A 23702-nucleotide genomic window follows, 5' to 3' on the forward strand; every position below is an offset into this window, starting at 1 on the left:
CCCGCCTCGGAAGTGACATCCCGGCGCGGGAGGCGATGGGGTCAGCGCTGTGAGGGGGCGATGGCGGCGGGGCGGTGCCGGCCCGGCGGGGCTGAGGTGGCGGCGGGGGAGACGCCGCGCTGACGGGAGCCTGACCGACACCTTCAGCCAGAGTAAGGGTCTGTGCATGCCTGTGAGGAAAGCGGACCGCCGTGCCGTGCCCCCCCGCTCCGGCGGCGGCCGGCCCCGCGCTTAGTTTGCTTGGAGGTCTGGTGTCGGTGAAGCCGGCCGGTCCACCTCGCCTTCAGTGAGGGAAATGTGCTCGGCAATGCAATATAAAATCCAGTACAGGGTGGTGATGTTCTCCTTACCACACGGAGAGGCGAAAGCAGTGTGTTGCGTAGAAGCTTCAAGCGGTACGGTAAGTGAACGTTCACACTTCTCACCAAAGGAGTATTTACCTCACACTTTCAACAGCCGTTTAATCATGATCATACAAAAGCAGCAGAACATCAGGGTATGGAGCAGGCGAGGCTTACAGCGCTGTTCGGTTTCCAGCACACCATGTTTTAATTGTCACACTCCTCGGCCAGAACGGATCGGTGCTGAGGGAGCCCAGTGCTGGGTTTTTGAGGTTTTCTGTTAGAAAATCTTTAAGTGCTGCTGTGCAGCTGGATTTAAGAAACTAATTTGTCATCTCAGCCACGCTCCAAACGAGGGAAGGGAGTATGCTGTCTATTGGAGTGCCAGCAAGCAGTGTTTTTGTGTGTCCATGAAAGGGATACACACGCAGGGGGAAATGCCTCTCGGGACGGTTAGGCTGCACAGGTCACATTCCCAAATCACACTCCCAGTGCAGTGTCACCACGCTGCTGTTAATACGCTAAGCAACTGAAGGGACTGACTATGCATACAGAGGAAAAAAACAAGGGAACAAGGACCTCTCCATGATTCCACAGGTACATTATAAAACAGGGAGCACCTTTGGTTCTTTCTAGCAAGATACAGTTGGCATAATATTCATATTTATGTACAAGAAGTCGTCAGTCACCTCTGCTTGCTTGACAAAAAGCGGTAGAACTGGGCCACAGTAGTCTTTCCTTAACTTGGCATTCACATAGCTAACCCACACGGCAAAAGTACCTGAAAGCCAAACCAAAGGAAGACACTGACGTGGACACTTCCCATCAATACTTCAGACTAATTACCTTCACCATCCTTGACAGGACAACTTGCACTCCTTAACACACAGACTGTGCCACCGGCACTTCAATTAGAAGCAGGACTTGGCTTCGAGACCCTGCACTTGAGTTCCAAAGACCAGTGCCAGAATGGCTGCCTGTCAGTTGCACAGCCACAGCTGGAGTGGTGAAATTCAGCAGCAGCAGGGCAGATTGTTACATGTATTGGAGAAAAACTTTATGCTGACAAGTCCAGTTAATATTTCTACAATACTAAATGATTTACAGAATGATAGAATTCTGTATTCAAAAACTGTTAAATATAGAGGTCAAAGTACCAAGCTCATGCATTAACTTATGTATGATGAACCAGAAGCAGCAGTGATGACGGCTCATAAAAAAACTGGCAAGCATAAAATGGAACGTTTATTACAAAGAGGTGTTGAAAGAATAGCATGTTAAATAAAGATATAGGATTACCTACAATGAAATTGATCACCACCTTGGGAACACTGCTGAAGACTAAATTCCAACCATCAATGAATGTCAGCTGGCTCTGGAGCCCAACTTCCAGCCAGATGGTGGGGTACCACACGGTGGGGTACAGCACTACTGTGGGCTTACTGGAGGAACAAACCCCATAGCAGAGTAACAGTGCTGACAGAGATGCTCTGAAGGGACAAAAAATGCCAGTGACAGAAGAAAATTAATTTTCTCAAATTCCCTCTCAGTTTGTACCATCTAAATATTAGGGTTTAGCTAAAAGTAGAATTTATCATTCATTGGTACATGGTATTGATCTCAATTGATCAAATACAGTATTCAAGTTATTTTTATAAGAAAGGAGTGATGGACTTGCAGGAGTTCTTTCAATTAATTTTATTGAGTAGCCAAATCTGATAAATTAGCACAGATAAAATAAGCATTTGCATGTGTTACAAATGACTTTTTACAGGAATAAAACAGTGAAAATTACAAACTGTAAAAAGGAGGACAAGTAAATCCTGTCTCAAATTCAGAAGGGGGGAAGATTTATAACTTTATCCTGAAGATCAAGTGTTTGAGTTCAGAAAACAAAGATTTAATATTACAATATTGTACACTACTTTACAAAATTAAATTTACTATAAGGATTACATCCATAATAGTAAACAGAACCTTAAAATCACATTTAATGGTCCCTTACTTAACAGCCATTCTGCATCTTTGATTAAATTCCGTTAAGAAATTAATTCTAAATAAAAGTGAATCATTCTAGTTATTGCAACACAGTCTACATGGAGTTAGATTCAAATATATTAAATTAAAAACAATAATGAAAGCAAAGTAAAATGGATGGTAACAATGTTGACTGAACACTAATGTGTCAGATACAGAAATAGTTTAAAAAAAAAATCTTCAACTAGAAAAATAGAGTACATTTGCAGTGGTACAGTTGTCATACTGAGATCTAAATACCAGAGTCACTCTTGCCTATTTTTGCAGTTCATCTTCAGCATCCAGGTAAAAATGACAAATCATAGGTAGTTTGTTCATCTGTCCTGTGTTGCCCTTACAGCAGTACAAGGTGAATCAGCAGGCCTTTCCCACTGTGAGGGAATAAACTAAAAAAATTCAATACAGAATTTCTTCTGAAGTGAAGAGAACTCCAAGAGGGTTCATCTGATTCTTGTTTGTAATGTTTTACTCTGTAAAAATTAGGGACTCCAATTCAAAGTTGTTAAATGCCACAAAGACCAACATCTTTACCCATTAGTTTGGTATACATAAAGCAATGAAGCCATCTCCAACATTTATGTTTGTTTTTTTTTTTAAAAAGGGATATAGTAGCAAAATAGTCATAGTAAGAAACAGACTTTGGGTGTGGTGTTAGATGCAAGGATGATTTTCAATATCTGAGTGATAATATACCCAAACCACAAGTTTTAAGCCAGAACCTATGCTAGTGCATAGCTTCCGTTTATGATTTAAATGAAGACACCCCTTTCCCCAGGAAAAAAAAATATTAAAAAAAATCAGACTGTCAAAACTTAAAAAACCTCTTCACTATGACTAGAAAGTGTGCAATTCTCTGAAAAGCTGTTCAAGTAAATATACTCCTGTTTGCTATGGAGACAGCAGACAGGGAAGCTTAAACTGGTTCTATAATAATCTTTTCATGCTACTTTAGACATTGTTCTGAACATTAGCTTTTTGTGCTTAAGCAGCAAGAACAATTTCCCCAAAGAAACTCCTCCCCTGAAGTAAGGCAGCTCCTGACAATCACGTGCAGCTACAGCCTGAAATGGTAGCAAATGATTACACTATGATGTCCTTTGACATTTGTGTCACTGAAACACCATTTATAGGTGTTTTACATGTTCAAGTTACTTGCCCCAGGAAGTAGGTTTTGACCTTTTAAGTTTACCACTATTAAACAAAAAAGCAAACCCAAGATCTTTCCATGTGAAACACTTCCATAGGCACACAGATACTGTAACTTAAATACTCTTTACATTTGTAGCTATCGGTGATAGCTTAAACTTCAAAACAGAACAATTATCAATTCACTGATTTAAATATTTTTGTATATAAATTTTCACTTCAAGTCCAATGTCAATTTCCATCTGTAGCTCTGGCAGGGATCTGAGAGTATATTTAAAGCTTTTATTAATGGTGCACACTGGCTTTGGACCTAGGCTCATTACACAGCTGCAGTAAAAAAAATAATTTTGAAAGCTTCAAGTGTGTCTCAAACCATAAACATATCTTCAAATGCAATATAATTTTTTTGTCTTTGGAAAAATTATTTCTTTTCCAATTTTAACATTGGTATATTCAATGTTGTCTCAAAACATTAGGTTTGAAGTGCTGTCATACAAACTCACCTCAGAAACACACTAGATTTTAGGGGCCTAACATTCAGTTAATGTAAACAAGAGCCAAGTCTACTAAACGTAAACCACAAAATCAGAGATAACCTTCCTTGCCCTTCCCCTCCCATGCCATTCACAAACAGAAACTGAAATTATTCCTTCTACTGAAGAAAAACAAAGCTTGCCATCTACCTAAGTCTACTTTTGCTGCTGACTCAGACACTGACTTTTCAAAATGTGTCTCATATAGGGCCTGCCCCTCCCTATTTTTTAATTAGAATACTGACTTATTAAAAGCTTTAACAAATTCGACCATCTTGTCCAGGTTAAGCTTACCTTTAGTCCTATTAGCCATAATCCAATCCAAGCACTGGATTCTACGCTTCATAGGTATTTGTTCGTTTCACAATGAACAGTTGTTTCATTGCTACTTTAAGCATTAAGTTGAACACTGAGATGCTCTGTCTGTAATCACTGGATGCACTTAGAATGAATTTCCCTGCAAATCGTGATCAGTATTGTGAGGTTTTATATCTAGCAGCAAAAAAAGAATAATGCAAAGAGTTACGGAAATATACATTTTGAACAACAAAGAACTCTTTATTTTACAAAATGTATTTCACCTTTTCAGTATTGCCTTTGTAAATGTACTTCATGCTGCAAGTACTTACAGTAAAAACATGATTTGCAGCAAATTAAAGGTGCTCAACCAGTTCCAACAGTTTGATAATTTTTTTTTTAAGGTACAATATTATGTAGTTGCACATTTGATTCTCAGATGTGGTCCTTTATTTGCTTTAGTTCGTTGAAATCACAGTGAGAACTTCTCATCAACTGCCTCAGGCCACAGATTTAATGAAGATATTACAAGCACAATCGTTCTTTACTGCAAAATCTTTCCTTAAAGAAGAGAGCCAAACACTAGTGTTTCATTTATTCACTTGCTGCTGTATATGAAGGAGGAATTCATAGTATGATAAGGCTGATTCTGTTCTGTCTTCAATCATATTTTGCAGAAAACTTGGTTTCAATGGACTGTCATCCCTTAAAAATGAAAATACAAATGTTTGAGTGAAATAAACATTTGCCAAGTTCTACAGTGCAATGCATTAATAAAGTTACAGGTCAAGTGGCAAGATATTTCAAGAGCTTAAGGACATATGAAAAGAGGATCTCAGATAGCCCTTGTGATTAATCCTAACAAGTGCATTATCAGCATTTACTTCATTTATCTGACATTAACTAAGGATTGTCCTGTGACATTTCATCTCTGTTGTCAAATCCATTAGGCACAGCATGCACAATTACTAAAATTTCCATTAAGAAAGTTCAGGATAAGATATCCAAATATGTATTGTTAAGAGGTCCCTAAAAGAAGCACAAAGACTTAAAAACACTTACTTTATTATATATAGTATAGGAAAGAATGGTCTCTGTTCCCTCAGCCAAGAAATGAAAGCTATTGTTCTGATGGACTCTGCAGTTTCAAGTTCTGGGAGGTGCGTCTAAGAGGCAAAGGGTATCATTAATACATACAGGTTATCTTTCAGGAAAACATTAAAAAAAAAAATTTAAATAGCCCAACTCTATCCTAATCAGGTATAAAGGAAACTCAAGCCAGATATGTTTTGTGATGCTTAGGGCTTGAAACAGCCAAGTGCACTAAACTGGTATCAGCAGCGGCTATCAGAATGGCGATTACTGAGCTGTGATCAATATGTGCTTTGTTGTAGAAACCAAAGGATTTCACACTAACCCACTGCAGTTCTGAGAAACTTAGTCATTGCCAGCCTCTTCTTACTGTGTTTTCATGGGAATATTTATAAAGTTTAAACCTGGAGAAACTCCAAGAGAGGTAACAAATTATTTCTTTCTTTGAATCTGGATTTATAGTAAATAACAACTAAAGGACTAATATTTGAATAGTGGTATTTAGTTCTTGTGAAAATAATATTCTGGCAGCACTGTATGACTGGTATACAGCAAGGCAAGCACGTACCATATTCTGTGGTATTGAGCCATAATTTGGAACTCCAAGAACTTGGCTGATAAAGCTTTGCCCACAGTTCTTCCCAATCCACAGAAACATTACCTGAAAGATACCCAGCAATAACACCATTAATCTGATGCAAAACCACATCCCAGCGGTCTCCTATGCATTCTGAGTTCTCAGAAAGAACATGCCAAATAAATTTGGATACTTTTTACAATCACCACCACCACACTTACAGAGCCGGCATCCATAAGGTAAGCACCATCCCTACTCAACTTCTCCACTGACAGCTGGAGAATGGGAGGCTGAGGTATAGTTCTATCATTTATGTTAAGAGCCCCCTAAAGGAAAAAGCAAGAAGAAAAACAGTGGTTCACATCTTGATGCATGGGAACAGGCCCAAGAACAGAAGGCTAAATAAGAATAAGACATATTATGCTGAATACTGAAGCTGGACCCTTTTCCTCAGATTCAAGACTACTTCAAGTGTATAATTTATTTATGTATACATTTAATTGTTAACATTTGTTTTATAATTTTATTTATATATTTTTATTTTATTTAGAGAGGGTATACTTAATCAGCTTAATCTTAATTAGTTCTAGAACTTGAATATCAGATTTCTTATGTACAGATGATGTGATTTCTAAAATTACACAGGCTCTTGCATAAACATTCTCTCACTGTTCACAGAACTACTTTGACATTTAAAGGAAGCTACAGAGGGACAAAAAGTTAAACTGTTATACTGTCTTTATGTACACGTGATTTATAGTGCAAGATAATGACACAAGGCAAAAAGTGAAGTTAAAAAAAATCTTCCCCATCCATCCATAGCCAGAGCACAACTTCTCTCCAGAGTTCATCAATCCAGTCCCAAATAACAAATGCGTAAGTACAATAATGGGAAAACATGAAACAGTAAATTTTACCTACACAGTTTCAACATGGAAAACTTGTGAGATTTTTAACACAAATTTATTTTCACATTGCACACATCTTTAGGATCAGAAGAACAGACCACGTAGCAATGCAAATACTCACCTCATCTGTGAGATTATCAACTCTGTACAGACTGGGATGTGTCATAAGCATGAGGTAAACAAGGGGCTGGTTTTTCACTTGACACATGGTAAAAATGCGTTCATCTAAACGTGTGTTCGTCCCAGTTTGAAATGCTTTCTGCAAACAATCAGGCATTTAATTTGACCATTAAAGTGAAGTGAGATAAGCTGAATTTAGCACACCATCTATTGTTATTTTACTTAAGTCTTAGAGATAAGCCAGAAGTATTTTCTCATGGTATGGTATTTCACCACTGCTATTTTACTTTTCTATTGTTGTCTTCGGTGTTTCACATACAAATCATACAAGTCTCCTTATTCCCATTTCTGGGCTCTAGAATTAACCGTGACCTTGCACCATCAATCCTTTCTAGTGACCACTACAGCTGAGATGAAAGCACCTTGAAATACGTCTCTTCTAACATACCCCTCAAAAATGCTACTTGCTGGAATTTAAAAGAATAAAATAGTGGAGCAGTTTACAATTGTCTTTAATGTACAGAATTTTAGGTAATTCTGGGTTTATAATAAAGATATATAGTCCTGGCTTGTTGGGACAAGAAAAATCAGCTATAACAAACAAGGGCTTGCTCCTCCCACTTGATTGGGTCAAATGCATGTAAAGTCTTCTACATGAAAAAGCTCTAATGTCAGCATGAACATGCTAGTAGCAACATGCTGGCTAATTCCTTATCAAGAGGTACAAATCAGAAAATTCTAGAGAGAACAAAAAGCCAGCTTATCAACACTTAAAGTTACTTCTAATATCAGTTCAGGAACAACCAATCAAAAAATACTTAACTGAGCAAATATTGTGAAATGCTTTAAATCTTTTGCAACAACAGCCAGCCAACTACTACTTTGCCAGCCAGCTAGCTCTCTTTTAATCCAGACAGAACAGCTGTGTGGATCGACATTTCCAGAAACGCACAAAAGTTAGATCCCTGAAAAAACACTCTACCAGTACCCTACCACATTCTCTAGACTAGTCAGTATCTTTATTTTCCTATTCCTTTGCTTAAAACATGTACACTTTTGTTCTTACACACACTTCCAAACTCCCACTTCTCAACTAGATCAATTCTCCACAGTGATATTCTTTAAACATCATCTCTATCTCCTGTTGCTCTCCTCTGCAGGCAAGGGCATAAGGCCCATTACCCTGATACATTTGCTCCACAAAATTCTCTAAATCCCTCAATTTTTCATAACATAACAGATTCAAAGACAAAACCACATATTCACCACCTCTAAGATCATATGTTGTCTACCCAGGCCTAAGAAACAATTAAATAGGCTTTTTTCTACATTGACCTTTCAAGTCATCAAATTCTGGGGTGCAGAGAAATGGAATTGTTATCTTGAGAGAACTTTTATCTATCTGTGCCAGAAGAGCTGTTCCCAAATCTGTAAAATATCTCAGTAATCTAATAGCAAACCGGAGGGAGGCTGGTTTTATTAAATGACCTACATCAAGCAACTTCTCAATTTTGAGTCCTACAAGAACACTGAAAGAGAAGACTGATGCTATTCTGTATATCAAAGAAATGTCCTTTTACTTCAGCTTGACATGCCAGACAGACAATCATCCTTTTGCACAGCTTCCTTTTAACTCTTACCTGTTTTAAGAGTGCCAGTACATAAAGTGGGAAGAGCCGTAGTGAGCAGGGGGCCATGAGACCAGGCTGTTGAATGCTTAGGACTGATGAACGATAAGCAGATAAAGAATCTATCACTGCGTTGACCAGGGCATCCCGAGCATCACTCAAGGTAGCAGAAACCGATCGGTCCACAGCTAAAAAGAGAGTACAAAGCTCAAGTAAGAGACTTTTTCTCCCTTGGTAGGAATACAGTCACGTGTTAACTTTTCTCATTTTAACACATACTTCCATACATTTTAATATGCTTTTACTACACTATAGAGGAAGTGTCACGTGATTAATTAAAAAAGCCAGGGTCTTATGATGATGCACCAAAGACTAACTCCAGGTGACTACATAACTATACTGATAGGAAGCCAAGCATCAAAAGGAAAAACCCGAACTCTTAGGTTTGCAACTAAGAAAGCACTCAATGAGAATCTTTTCTTCTAATGTTACTTCCCAGGGGATTACTGCCCAGAGATTTAGGGATATCATCCATCCATATCCAAACAAGCTCTTATCATGCTTACCCATATTGGCTAACAGCCCCGTGATGGCTTGTACATCTGCCCCTAGGTAGACATCACTCAGTGTCGTTACAACAGGTAAGCACATAGTGTGGACACGAATTCGTCTTTCACCTGTAAGAAAAGAAAACTGTAGTCTCCAAACATAACTCTTGTTTTATGAAACAATATGAGAAATGCCACTGTTTACTCAATAGCAAAAAAATTAAATAAGATCATCATGCAAGTGGTGAACCAGGCTATTTCCAGTAGCTTTTAAAAACTGTTAGTTCTCAGTTTCTGGGTTAAGTCTACCTATTTTCAGAGCAGAACTAAGTTTCACAAGAAACTTCTTGGTCTGGAAGAAACAACAAAGTAACACATCACAGCTGTGATCTTGATATTAGATAAAACAGTTTGTGTAAGTTACTGCAACTGAATTGCGGCTGATAAATGGACACAAAAAGACTCATCCAAATACCGTGCTGTTGATGCAGGTGACACTGCCCGTGTACCTTACCTTTGCTGGATGTGTACAGGAGAGCTGACTGAAAAGAAACAACCTGCATATCAGTAAGACTCTCTTCTACTGACATTTGCACAGCATATCCTGCATCTGGGTTTACATTGGGTAATGACAACAAGTCTGTAGATCGTACGAAGAAGTTCCCATGGAAAGTATGAATGGAAAGACCTACAAGATAAGCATCGTATTGAATCGATTTTATTTTTGTAGTCATGAAGTACAGACACTGTTTACACATCTGCTGTCACTGTTAGATGGCTCTGTATCAGAACATTAAGATCCTTCTCAATGAAATCAAGTATCTTCGGGAAAGGTAAATATCCCAGACAACTAATCCATAGAATGCACAAAGCCTAGCAGAAAGCTGGCATTTGGAAGTCAAATCAATGCAGAATAGTAGTAAGTCTCTAGACTATAAAAACCAGTCCCTTGTTGGAAATTTTGTTGAAATAGCAGTCCAGTTTTAACTACTGTAAAAAAGAGGTGGCATGCCAATGAAGATACTGCAAACAGTCCTTAATAAATGGTCTGACTCCCGATACTGAATTTTACTTTTCTAATCTTTGTCTGTTAGCCATTTAGGCTTATATAACAGTCAAAACAATCAAAACATTCCCAAATAACAGCAAACGCCCACTTGCCCTCTGCCCCCCTGTAAAAAAAAAAAAAAAAAAAAAAAAAGGTGTTCAAACCTTTGGTGCATCTTATCCTCATCACAGCCTCAAAGCCAATCTTTCTAGTTAAATATCGTTTCAGTTCCTTTTGTAATTTCTCCACCTGGACAGGGTTGTGATTATGATGGTAAGACTGGTAGTAATAGACACTACCTGCAGAATACCTCGATATACAACCTGAAACAAAACAAACATAAATTGGTGAGTGCAGACAGTTGCAGCTGTGGTCTTTAAATATACCAGTTGAATGTAATATTCCCTTTAATTATTAAACTGTTCAAACCTGCAAATAGCTCTGTTACAGTTACAGACCTGCATACATAAACACAGATGTAACACAACTATGTGTTCAAGTATGTATGTAGTTTCAGGTGTGAAATAATTTCACCTTGACCTGAAATTACAGGTACTTTGTCACTTGAAAGTTGGATTATGTGGACAAAAATAATTAAAATGCTAACAAAGCTTACTTTAAAGATGTTTACACCAATGGTTAAAAGGCATAAAAGGGAAGCATTTTAGCCACTTATACCAGGACCACAAGAATCCTGATTCACTAAGGGAGAATATGAAACCAGCTGGGTTAAATCAGGAAGGACAGAAAGTTTACAGTCCATTCACTATCACTGCTTATCAAGGACGAATTTGCATCTTAATACACTAGATTAATTCAAATCAGGTTCATATACTAAATGTTAATGTAGATTCTGTATATTTGCCAGGAGTGTTACATGCCCCAAAACAGCTTAATATGACTTACCCAGAGAAGCCAAGTCAGAATATTGTCCACTAAGAAGAAATAAATCCACTGCAACCTGTTGTCCTGAGCAGTCCAAGGCTAACTTCTTGTAAAAATCAGTTGATGGTGTCAGATGTATGTCCTATTAATACAATGGAGTATTACAAAATACAATGGAGTATTACAAAATACAATGGAAATTCAAACTGATTAACACATTTACTGCCTGTTTTCATGGACACTAATAATTGATTCTCCGTCACAGATTACAGTGATTTCTTAAAAAAAAAAAATCAGATATTTAATCTGTGTTTAAAGTGGGAGGGTTTTGGGTTACTTTTTGTTCTTTCTGCTACTTTCAAGAAAGGAAGTCTAGCTCAACAAAAGAACCACAAAATTAACCCAGAACAGGCAATTCTAGAACCACCTGCACGTACAGCACAAGGTAATCAGTTCTCTCAACCTTTTTTGCTTTGCTAACCTTTGCAGATGCTCTTTGGTTTGGCTCTTCTCGTGACTTCAGTGCTCCCATTCCCACAGATGGAAGCTGTGTCTGGAAGACTGAGATTCTACCTCCAGTGGGGGACATCAGTTTAAAGGCAGCCTGTAATGCAGGCCCCAGGGCACTCTGAGTTTCCAGGGACTTGGTAAACATCTGTGGCAAGGTCTTCAACAGATCTTGAATTAGCTACAATTGAGAAAACAAAAGTATTAAAACTAGGAGTCTTCAGAGTTTTCTTTATAGAACTGACTGCTGAACATCCATAAACATGTATTAACACCTCTAATATTAAGGATAAAGAAAAAGCCATAGCAAAAGTCAAGGACTGTCTTGTTTCAGCTTAGCAAAAGTATAGTCATGTAGATAAATTAAAAGACCTCTTTTCAAACTCTACATTTAAACTGTAGGTGTAAATGAATATGAACAAAATCCAAAAATTATCAAGCATATTCCAAACTATGTGAATATCACTAATGATTTAAGGTAGTTCTTACCTCTTTATTTTCATTTAAATTTACTAGTAAGTTTTCTGGCATTGGTATAAATACATCTAGAAGGAAAAAAAGAGTATTTGTTATTTTTAAAAACACATCAAGCTTCCCCCCACAACTGCATTTGCCAACCATTATACCTATTGAGAAAAGAACACAGGATCAGTGCGTAAACCCATTTAAGAATAAACTGTGTGGATTTCTTTTTTCTCATACCTGTGGCTAGAATGCTATGTTAGAGTAGCAGTCAACAGCGCTGAAGGATAATCAAGACTATTAAATAAAAACACATAGCGGAGAGTGAAAGGTGACTTGAAAGTAAAGGCAGAAGAACAAGGATTAAGCATCAGTCACCACAGAATCCACAGAGATTTACCAAGCATCAGTATTTGGGATCATGAGAGAACTCTAGATAATTGTACAAATTAAGCTACAAGTTAGGACGGCTGTCTTCATCTTTTAAGTCATAAACAGCCACAGCATTGCTCAGACATCAGGGGCTTGACAAACACACACACAGACATATGCCACTTCTAAAACCATTACCAGAGAGACTAATGATCTGACTAGGAACTCCCACCAGATGTATTTTGTTAAAAGGCTGTCAAAATCAGCAGTCATTAGTAGATACTAATCACAAAATTTATTTCTCCATACCTTCAATATCTGAAACTATAAGCATCTGAGGCTGAGAGAGACCTTCCTGAAGACTGTAGAAATGGATTGTGCTGTCAAATGTTATGAAGCCTATTTTTGTTCTAGTGTTCCCAGGAAGCCTAAAAATGAGACATATGGTGTTCAGCAAGATGAAATTTCATTTCTGCAGGCTTTTTTTTTTTTTTTTTAAACATCCACTGCACCTGTCCAAGGTTGTTACCAAGTCGTTAGCTTAACGGCTACAGTGCAACAGCTTAAGTCATTTTGGAGAAAAAAACCCAACCAACCAACCAATCAACCAAAACCAAAAAAGAAGCGCACAGTAGAGTCACCTAGCAGACACTCAAAGATTTTTTTGAAAGGGTAATAAGAAATGGAAGAAAACAAAGAAACAAGCTGCAAAGTACCAAGCAGCATTTATGTAAGTTCAAACAGCATGTATTTTATGAAAAGTTTATTGGATGTATGCATTCCTTTCAGCAAGTACTTACCTCAATTTCAGCTGTTCAAAAATACAGTTCAAAAGACATCATAAACATTATGTTTATTCCTTTTTGGGACTGGTGAAGCAGATAGGAAGGAGACAGACTCAGAAACAAGCCTCATAATTACCTTTTATATCAGTGCAGCTGTGATGGGCAAAAGACTACGGCTTTACGCTACATTTAATACAACATTGGCCGTTGCCAGCCAACACTAGGAAACTTCTCTTCTAGACAGGAAGTCCTGGCATGTTTATGTCTACTGCAGGTTTCGCAAGAGGAACAAAAACAGGAGATTCTAAGAAAAAGGTACTTACAAGTCAAGATTGTCCAACAAGGTCTGGCAGACTGTATTCAAGTATCCTGTCTCTATTGCATTATGAGAGACATCAAACACAAAGAGGTACACAGGTGGTTGAGGTGGACGTAGCTGAACAAAGAGAAGATTAAATTTCAAAATTACATTTATTAGACTGGGTTTATTCCTTCCACTGCAAGTTTAAACTCTATTAAAAACAGCACACACGATAGCTAAAACTTCTGAATACATTTGTCTTTTACTGGATAATTCTAGAATTATAGTTTTCTTCCAGAAGACCCACAAACACCTACATATTCTAAACACAGAAGAACTTTGACATCATAAAAGTTTAGAAACTAAGAACTACCTGAAGCTCTTCCCAGGAGTTCTCAGATACACTCCTTGAGGCAGCAACTGTTCTACTGAGCTGGAAAGCATCCTCTATAACAGAGGTCCTCAAACTATGGCCCGCAGGCTGGATATGGTCCCCCAGGGTCCTCAATCCAGCCCCCAATATTTACAGAACCCCCCTGCCTACCCCCTCCCACCCCCTCAGCCAAGGGTTGGGGGGGGGAAACCAAGCAGCTGCAAACGACTGCCTGCCACTTCATCCGCGTGCCGGCCCCCTGTTTAAAAAGTTTGAGGACCCCTGCTCTATAACAAAGCCTTTTCTGACTTCCCTCTGGAAATAAAACAAAGGGAGAGAATAACTAGAAGTAAATAAAGACTTACCATGTATTCAGATGGAGCCATAAACTCTATAGTAGCATTCTGCACTTCAGGTCTTTTATGAGGTTCTCCATAAACTCTTGTCACAGGATTATACATGAATTCTTCAGGAACTATGCAGATAAGTTTATATATTACTACTTAACACCAGTATTAGCTGTGCTACATTTTAAAACAAATACAACAACTCTCTTGTGCTTACTGGGCCACACTTTTTGGAGAACTACACTAGGTCAGACAGCTACTTTGTCACTTGCTAGCGTACCTTGGGAGACCATATCAAACTTGCTGCGCTTCATTAATTGACTGTCTTTGCTCATGGGAAACGTTTCTCATGTCTCAGCCCCAGCATGACTGACAACGATCCCTAGTACTGATATGGCCAACAATATTACAATCTCAAAGGCCAAGGTGGGAAAGTTTAACCTTAACAATTTAAAGCAATAAACACATTTTAAACCTACCATCATTCACTCTATAGCACAAATTACATTTCCATCTCCTTTGGTCTAGAAAGCTGACAAAAGGATTAATGTATGTCCGGCAGGAACGGCATCTCACAATAGTACTTGAAGTGACCACTGGCAATTGCTGGAAAAGAAAAGCTTCCTGTTTTAAAGCATCACCACACTACAGCTACTTATCTGCAACAACATTATCTACACTGTGCTTCCTGGTTAGCTAGTCAAAGCATACTTTTTGAAGGAAGGAGTATTTTTGCATCCTCACAGCACCCCTTGTACAATTCCTTAACAAGATGACTGGTCGGAACTGAGCTCCAACCTATTTGACTGTGTAGGTTCTGTTTCAAGCCTCTAAAGTCTTGAATTTTACACTGATGGTTTAAGACCAAGTCCCACCCAATACAGATAAAAAAAAACCAACCAGAAAACAACCCCTATCTTTTAAAAATTACTCAAAATGTGAAAAATAACAATGTTTAAAAGAGGCACTGCTAAATTCAAAGTCTCCTGACCATCTGAGGTCATCCAAACCCCCTTAACTAATTAATTAAGTTTTGAAATCGTACTAGGTTTGGTATAGGAAATCAGTAACTATAACTGGTATGTGACAAGATAAAGCTATCTAAGCAATACGGGAATGTATTGTTGCTTTCTGTCACAGTCCAAGTGCTGTGCTGTCTTTAATCTTCTGGTGTTTTGAGGTTTGGGAGTGGTTTTTTTTTTATTAAGAAGGGGGGCTTGAAAGTTTCAGAATGGTACAGAGAAAAAACTCAGGAAAATTAGAATTATATGTATGGAACAGGGAAATGTCAGTTACCAGGGCATTTTTTCTGGGCCAAGATTAGCCAACATACTTGCCCTTCTTTTATAATTCATCGTCCAGCTCTGGACTCTAGTAAAGGCATGGTTGATATTTCAGCATTTAAAGTTTTGAATATTTGTCATACCGATAAGTCTTTGAAAGGATGAAGCAGGAGCCCCAAAGGAAGTTTGGCTTTATTCAGTAAGGCCTGAGTTTGAGGAATGTTAGTCAGGGTACAGCGGAACAACCTACATGGAGGACAAAGGGTTATTTTCAGAGACTTTCAGATAACAAAGTGATGATTTCAGTAGTACAGAGCATCCTTTATATTCTTCTAGAGCTGGTGATGTTGACTTTCTGTTTCTAGGTAAAGGATCTTCTCCACCTCTGTCAAATCATTCCCTTTTAGTCTGAGCTTGACCCAGAGTACGTACATTGAGTTCTTATTTTATACACTTTCTTTACACAGAACTGAGTGTCATTTTAGTCACTGGAGTCAAAGTTAAGCCTAACCATGTTCAAAGTTGCACTACCAAGTGTTATTCTGGAATACCATTTTGAGGTGGCCTTACACACAAATCTGAACCAGCGCAGTTTAAAAAGTTGTCTTAAAATTTATAACTATAAACAATGTCATAGTCATTTTCAGAGACTTCAGAACTCAGTGGTTTCCACAAAATGCAGAGATGCACATTACTTCTGCAGATCCAGTCCAGCTTGCTCGTATGAACTACTTCACAAAGACGCAGTTATTTCCTTTATCTGTCATAAAAAAGTTGCAAAGCAGGAGTACCTGGTTATACAGAGTTTGGTTGGTCTCCTCAGAGAGATTACTTGAGCAACCAAACAGCCAGCCTCTGGTTTGACATTTCATTTACTCTGCTTTAAGTTGTTACTTTCAGTACAGAGGTCGCTAATGTTTCTGCATTCACAATCTTTTTGGTGTACCTCACTGAAGTGAGTTAACTCCTATTTTATATCTTTGCTCAATCATACTCATAGCCAGCTAGATTGTAAAGTTTTTGCATTGTACCCGTCTGTAGCTGCATTACAAGCAACATATTTTTCCTCACACTTTCTACACAGATGATTTTCCTCACTTCAAAGTTTAAACCACTCACCACCTTTGTCTTAACACAGTGAAGCCAGTTTTCAATGTTTTATACTCACAAAATTATGGAAATAGATATGGAATTTTGTGAAGAGTTATGTGCAAGTAGGAACTTATACTTCTATTTATTTTGATGAATTATAGCAAACAATCTTACTCAGGATTACAGTTGAGCTTCTGGATGTCTTCATGCAAGTTTGGAACAGGAGCCTTCAAGAGGGTCGTAGGAAGAATATTTCTTTCTTGAAGAAGATTCACAGGTCTTAATCCTTCTTGCTGTAGGCTCAGGCTACTCATAGATGCAGTTAAGTGATTAGTACCCAGGGCAGGCTAGAGTGAAACAAAATTTCAGAAATTAACACTAATTATTTGGATGAAACCCACAGTTCTTTTAAAAAGCAAATATCATTTTTTCCCCAATTTTTCTTCGTTTTCTTTTTTGTTATGCATTAACTGCCATTTTATTACAAGGATATATTTAGATATACTACTTGTTACATAAACTCGGACTTGGGCATGTCATATAACAGAGGCAAAAATTAGCATACATTTGCTACAAAGCTCTTGAGATACAGAGGTTGAGCTGGCAAAAGTCTTGGTCAGTTCGCTTTGAAAGTTCAGGAAAAAAACCAAATACTTCAGCTAACAATAGCAACCCAAGGGAAGAAAAACATGCCAGAAGCAGCTGGACGTTTTAAGAGAAATATTTGGACCAGGCTCAAGTCCAGAACACTTCAGAAAGAGCCGGCACACAGCTTTTCCAAACTGGCACCAAGGTGTCAGCACAAGCATTCATTTCAGGCTACATCTATCATCTTCAGCAAACGGCACACCAGCCAGCCACAGAAGCAGCACCCCACAGACGCACACCACACACCTATCGTCACTTTCCTCTAGCCACACACACCACAGGTAATACCGAAGTAAAAACCAGACAACCTTTACCTGGTGGAAATGTTTTGATCCATCTGGATATTGCAAAGCAGATCCTTGCATTCCTGGTGCTCCGGGTGAAGTATTTTGGTAGCCTGGAGGTAAGGTAGGGTAAGAATACCCAACACTTCTATTCATCTTAGGATTTGGGGGTGCAGAAGAGGGATGTGGAGTTGCTAGAGGCAGGAGTAGACAAATACTTAGAATCAACTGCTAAAGAACCACAGCTTGCTCTGTGCATTAATACAGCAGGAGGGCTTTTTGTTGTTACTCAGTTTCTAAGTGTAAACAACTACAACTGCTGTCAGTTTTACAAAGTGCTCTTAACTGCTTTACCATACTTACAGGCAAAGGCACACAAATTGTCAAGGCTTCAAATTTCATATTTAGTTTCAAGACACACATTGAACCAAGGATATATGTTTGCACATAAATGTCTAGAATTTTGTCTTTCCCAGTTTCTTTAAAAAAAAAAAGTTAAGTAACAGTAAGCATTTTTAATTCCAAAGCCTTACCCATGAGACCACCACCTTCTATTGCATCATAGCTGTTTTGCACCACAGACCCATCACTGGCAGCAGATGTAGCATCACCTATTAAGAAAGACAGTCCCAGTAAAAATGTTCACAGACTACTAAAGAAGTTGTAATGAGGTAACTGAAAAAACCCTACTTGCTGGATGAGTATTAAGAATAGCATAGTTTGAATCTACTTTGTTTCTGTCCCAGGATGAAACTGAATTAAAAATACATCTTGGCCTTTTTCTCACACGCACTTCCCCTGCTGACATGACCACAAAGACCATTCATAAAATCCTACAATCTTTCTTCAAGGAGAACAGGAGCTCCTATACTTCTGGTTGAATGATCTTTTAAGACCACTTCAGACCAGGTATTTGCCATAGCTTCCAAGCTGATACAAAGCACAGTATCCTCATCAGAGGAAATGTCTGTAGGTTAGCTGCAGTGTTCAAAGTACCCTGGAATTTAGGTACTGAGTTCCCTGAAGAACATTTTCCACTGACAATTCCTGGAAGCACCAAATTCCCTTCACTTACATGGTCCAATACTGCTCACCAAACACCAACAGTTCTGATACAGTCACATACCAGTCAAGATACAAATTTCAGCAGAGACAAGAGAAACCTTGAACCTGAGAGAGGGCTCCCAAAGGACAGCTTTTTGTAAGCTAAGTATGTCTAAATATACAAAACCAATTATCTGTTGCTAAGAAGTAGGTACTCAAATTACTTTATATTATAATTAAAATCTTCAAAGATGACCCAAGGAAAGGAACTTAGATTGTATGCTAAATTTTGCTAGTACGCAGCAGTCAACCTACTTCACAGACTAAACATTTCTCTCTCTCCAAGGCCCTGGAAATATTTCTCTTCATTATGAAGAAAACACTTTCTATGCAAAAGCAGTTTCTAATGCTTTTCGTATGTTCAAAACTAAGCTAAATCTGAATTCTTGTACTCGCACAGCTACCACATACAAGATACCATCAATGTTAACATGCAAGGAACTAACAGCTTTGACAGAACGAACTATATATGTAAAAATTAAACTGCTGACTACCACATGGCCCCATGTGGGCCCCACAGGCACTAAATGCAATCCAACTGCGTGTCTGTTTGGTACAGAGCCTTGATGAGTTCTTCAGCGATTGCATATTTGTGCAGGGCCCACAGGAGACAGAAAAGGTCAGGTATCTGCCTTCAAGAGCTGACACTTAACAGCCTCTAGTAAATACCCTCAGAAAATGAACAAACCCAACATATGCGTTTCAGTGATTTTACACAGAAGGGAAGAATAAGGTACAGCTATTAAACTGACAAGGAATTGCAGGGTCCACATTTTAGCTCTCCCTGCAGAATAAAACGATACAGTAAGTTATACGCAGATTATGTCCTGCACAGCAGTCAGGGATGCAAAGAAATCACAATTTCAACATTACTTTAGAGCACTAAAAATAATAATAATAAAAAAAAAAAGAGATGGCAACTATGGGAGACAGACATATCAAACACCACTCTGCAATCTGTTTTGAAGCGCTCATTATTTTTATTTTATTAACAACTGTCAACAAGAAATATTTTACTTTCTTCCAGGTCCTTACCTGCTCCTGTCAGATAAAATTATGCTGTGTTATATCAATTTTATTATTTGAGTCTCTAGTAGAGCAGTGTACTTGACTGAAAAGGTTGCATATTAAAGTAAGTTGCAGTGTTCAAGTTCAATAAAAAGAGCAAATTATTTCTTACCATCTCTATTTGCAGCTGAATTTAGCAGAGACTGTGTATTAGGTGGTCCTGCTATCAGTGTTGATGGCCTAATTAAAGGTGGACCACCAACTGGAGGAGGTCCTAAAGGTGGCCTTGCAGGAGGGTGGAGTGGAGTTAAAGGCTGAGTCACTGGTGGAGGTGCAGATCCTGTAAGGAGATTAATTTTTAGGAGGAGTTTATTCCAGCTGGAAAAGTCACAGATGTTTTGTTATGCAAACACACAAATCAAACTCTAAATATTCCTCTTATTCAAATGATAAACAGCACGAGATTCATAAATCCTAACATGCCTGTAGAAAGTTTCATAACTTCAGATTGTTTCGTCATGCTTTTCTCATACTGGGGCCCTGTAGCTATTATCCATGATCTCTTTCAGCTTTTTGTTGCTATTATTGGTAAGAATTTCAAGAGATAAAGAAAGCACCCCAACTTCAATTACTGAGTCTAGACTTCATATAGTACAGCCCCATATGAATGAACTAGGACAGATTCCTTTTGACAGGATGCTCATCTTCCATTTCAGTAATCTGATGCAAATCAGCAACGTATAGATTCTATAGCTACTAAAATTACTTAGGAGAAATATTTCACTTGGGAAAGCATCAGCAACGTGCGGTTTGAATAAACTTGCTGTACAAGCGAGAAGTGTTTTGCTCCAAAATGTTTAATCCTCCACGCTAAAAGTCACAGGAAAGTTCTTAATTGCTTCTATTTTAAAATTCTAGGACTTTCTCAAGCCAAGACATTTAGAAACCAAATTGTTTCCCTTCAAGTAATGCCAAACCCTAAGTGCACTTCTACCCCTTTGTTCCCTATTATTCCAGAGGCCAGTATAACTGCCCTTTAACTCTAGGAAGACACCAATGGTGTTTTAATATAAAAGTTAGCCTTTCAAAAGGTAAGGCTAAATTGTCCAGTACCACCAGGTCTCAACATGTAACAGAAGCCTGTAAGCCATACATGAAAGTATACTGATGAATTCCCCACTACACAAAATATGCAGGTTCATAAGCCTGCACAGTGAGGTCACATCTAAGGGAGCAAGGAAAGAAGAAAGCAAGAAAAAAATAAAATCACATCCAGTGAAGTTATCTGTTTGTTCATTTAGCGTTTTATACTGCAAAACTAATTAATAATTGCTATATGCAGGCAACACTATCACAAAACTTGGAAGAGACCCTGTGTCTAAGAGGCTGCCTACAGTTGGCCATGCAGGCAGGGAGCTGGCAGACCTTTGTTCTAAGAACGAGCGTGGTCACCAAATGAGCTAAATTGATTTTGAAAGTGATCATTGTTCTACAAAAAACTACCACGGAAATTGCTCAGGAGGATTCACCACTGAATGGATGTAAGAACTCTCTTATTCCAGACACTCACTCATTTCACATGCCATTTTCCAAAATTTCTCAGCATATTTCTCACTAACTCCAAAGTACTAATTGTTTATTCCAATAAACTCCTATGAATAGTTAAGCTTAAGACAGTTTGAACATCACACCAAAATTAGTCAGGCATGTAACAAAAAACTAGCATCAAGAAAAATCTCTAATGAGGCTAAAAGCACTTCACCCCCAAAAAAAAATTTGCTTAAACATTGAAAATATTTCTGTACATAACTCCTATTTGCATGTTCCAATACAAAAACTTCTGTAACAACAAGGCAGTTTGGCAAAGAGAAACGTGAGTATTAACTTTGTTTCCATAATAATCACAAGTTGCAAAACAGAGCTATTTAGTGTTAGAAAAGCTTTTCACCACTGCCTATACCAGCGAACAAGGAGCAGGAACAGAAGTCTCACGCTTTCACAGTACTTTCCGAAGACTGACAGTTATTATTAAATAGTGAAAATTACAAGTTTGGAGGGAGGAAGCTTTCCATTGAACAGGCCTCCATTTCAATGGGCAGAACACTTTGCAGTTTTCTTTCCAGGCTGTGCTCAACCTGAGGCTGTTCAGAGAAGTACCTGAATCAAGTGGTTAACAGAAAGGCTAACAAGCTTTACACTGCAAAAGATCACACTCTTTAAATAGGACTAGAGTTTTCAACTGTGAGGTCCAGATGTCCCCACTTGACTGAAAAACGCTGATGCTCCAACAGCCACCCCAAAAACGGTGGTGGTCAGAGAAACAGCATTACCCACACAGCTTCCCAAAACAACAAGACACCGTTCAGGTGGTACCTGCTTGAGCCAACTGAAATGCCTGACCTGTGCACAGAGCTTCAAATTCTAATCCAAAGAAACCACCTCAGTATTTGTGACGTGCATTTTTTTGAAGTATCTGCTTTGATAATCTCATTCCACAAGCGTTCCATGTCGCTGCAGAGTTCATCCTGTATTCAGTTTTTAAAAAGGACACCGAGACCTGGACACTGGTACAATATCAAAAAGTTATTGTTACCTGGCTTCATAAAGCTGTTCTGAAGCGGAGGGCCTCCTGGAGAAGCAGCATATCGATAACTTCCTGGAGGATTTGTATTTCCTGATAATGACGATGGTGGCTGAGCTGACCCTGTCCCCGCCACATGAGCCAAATGGCTTGTTTGAGACCCAACTGGCTGACTCACAGGAGTCTGGCTGTACTGCCAGTTTGAAAGCACTGGTGGGCTGGCTCCGGGAGGAAAGTTACCAGCAGATGATACAGCAGCTGAGTTTTGCAATGCAGGCAGCAGCACTTGTGGAACAGGACCTGGCTGTTGTACTGGTGACCCAGAGAAAGGTGCCACTGGTGGTCTATTGAAAGTCTGCCCAGGTCCTTGATAATTGTTTAATTGAGAAACATTCTGAGAGCCACTATAGTTATACTGTCCAGAAGACTGATGTGGAGGAACCTTCGCCAGTGTCTGATGCGAATATGATCCTGGAACCGAAGGGCTGTATCCCTGGCCATCTGATGAATGCATCAGCTGATTTTGAACAGGACCTGGAAGAAAAAACACTACAAACTCTTTAGAAAGTCAGCATGGTGTGTCACTTCTGAAAATAAGAGATGTTCCTGGGAATCTCCTTCCTTAAGATTCTTCCCATCTTCCCTTTTTTTTTTTTTAACGGTTAGGTGTGACAGAAGTACTGCTGCAGTGGGCATGAATTTGGTAGTATTTTACTATCAACACTTAGATTTTTGTTTTGCTTTATAGTAGCCTTGCATCCACCAAGCATTCCAGTGTCTGAGCACAATCCATCCTCCTGGACTGAAATTCATATACAATACTATTTCTATCTTCAGAAACACCCAAAAGCAAGCTAAAGAGGAACGCTCTCCCACACAGCTGGCAGTAGTACAAGCAAGCAGACCGAAAGCGGAAGCATCCACTACCTAGTAACTCAGTTTCACTTGATAATTGACATCAATATAAACTTTAGCTTACTGCAAAGACTCGAACAGCCAGTTTCAGCATAGGTCACTGTGCTGTTTCTCAAGTGACAGAGTTAATCTATGAAAGTTTCTGCAGTTAATTTTAGTAAGAGAAATACTCATACACATACCGCTTGTGAGCAGCCAGCTGGTCATGAACATGGAATGAAGGGTAATTTTATTACAAAATAATTCACCTATCAGGAGACTAAACCATGACGGTTAGTTGTGCTTTTTATGTATTTGTTGACTGGTACAGCTGAACAAAGTTTTCTTCATTTGAATAAAAAAAGAATTTGAAAAAAGGTTAACAACTCTCTGAATAGCACTGGCAAGAGCATCATCATCAGATTTCTGCTTCACACAGGAACACAAAGAGACAGAATAACATGAGATTTCCAGTGCAGTAAGGCCTCAACCAAGGCAGTT

General features: G+C 38.6%; 1 protein-coding gene and 1 long non-coding RNA gene across 6 annotated transcripts in view; one reads left to right on the plus strand and one right to left on the minus strand.

Annotated features, from left to right (window-relative positions):
- On the plus strand, positions 1 to 11783 carry LOC130154397 (uncharacterized). Of its 3 annotated transcripts, XR_008823721.1 has the most exons (5): positions 1 to 152; positions 5749 to 5870; positions 6846 to 6899; positions 7014 to 7106; positions 9719 to 9853. It is a non-coding gene; the product is annotated as an uncharacterized LOC130154397 (long non-coding RNA). The 3 variants fall into 3 exon arrangements; XR_008823723.1 differs by lacking the exon at positions 6846 to 6899; XR_008823722.1 differs by lacking the exons at positions 6846 to 6899; positions 7014 to 7106; positions 9719 to 9853 and adding an exon at positions 11650 to 11783 and having other exon boundaries at positions 4 to 152.
- Positions 2025 to 23702, minus strand: part of SEC24A (SEC24 homolog A, COPII coat complex component) — a 26380-nt gene continuing 4702 nt past the window's right edge. Inside the window, exons 2-24 of one of the 3 annotated variants that reach the window (XR_008823720.1) lie at positions 22320 to 22856; positions 19899 to 20066; positions 18148 to 18225; positions 17645 to 17808; positions 16857 to 17029; positions 15734 to 15836; positions 14787 to 14913; positions 14326 to 14435; positions 13610 to 13722; positions 12811 to 12929; positions 12157 to 12212; positions 11642 to 11848; positions 11182 to 11302; positions 10440 to 10598; positions 9742 to 9915; positions 9246 to 9356; positions 8692 to 8867; positions 7053 to 7190; positions 6245 to 6349; positions 6015 to 6107; positions 5417 to 5520; positions 4687 to 5059; positions 2025 to 4549 (exon numbers count right to left, since the gene is read on the minus strand). Coding sequence is in view for 2 of the 3 variants with exons in the window: in XM_056350445.1 (XP_056206420.1) it covers positions 4945 to 5059; positions 5417 to 5520; positions 6015 to 6107; positions 6245 to 6349; positions 7053 to 7190; positions 8692 to 8867; positions 9246 to 9356; positions 9742 to 9915; positions 10440 to 10598; positions 11182 to 11302; positions 11642 to 11848; positions 12157 to 12212; positions 12811 to 12929; positions 13610 to 13722; positions 14326 to 14435; positions 14787 to 14913; positions 15734 to 15836; positions 16857 to 17029; positions 17645 to 17808; positions 18148 to 18225; positions 19899 to 20066; positions 22320 to 22856 (3251 nt within the window). In the remaining variant the exon portion in view is untranslated. Of the gene's footprint in view, positions 5060 to 5416; positions 5521 to 6014; positions 6108 to 6244; positions 6350 to 7052; positions 7191 to 8691; positions 8868 to 9245; positions 9357 to 9741; positions 9916 to 10439; positions 10599 to 11181; positions 11303 to 11641; positions 11849 to 12156; positions 12213 to 12810; positions 12930 to 13609; positions 13723 to 14325; positions 14436 to 14786; positions 14914 to 15733; positions 15837 to 16856; positions 17030 to 17644; positions 17809 to 18147; positions 18226 to 19898; positions 20067 to 22319; positions 22857 to 23702 lie in introns of all 3 variants that reach the window. The other 2 variants (XM_056350445.1, XM_056350446.1) reach the window with 2 other exon arrangements.

The sequence above is a fragment of the Falco biarmicus genome, chromosome 8 (genome assembly GCF_023638135.1).
Source record: "Falco biarmicus isolate bFalBia1 chromosome 8, bFalBia1.pri, whole genome shotgun sequence".
In the NCBI taxonomy this organism is placed as follows: domain Eukaryota; kingdom Metazoa; phylum Chordata; class Aves; order Falconiformes; family Falconidae; genus Falco; species Falco biarmicus.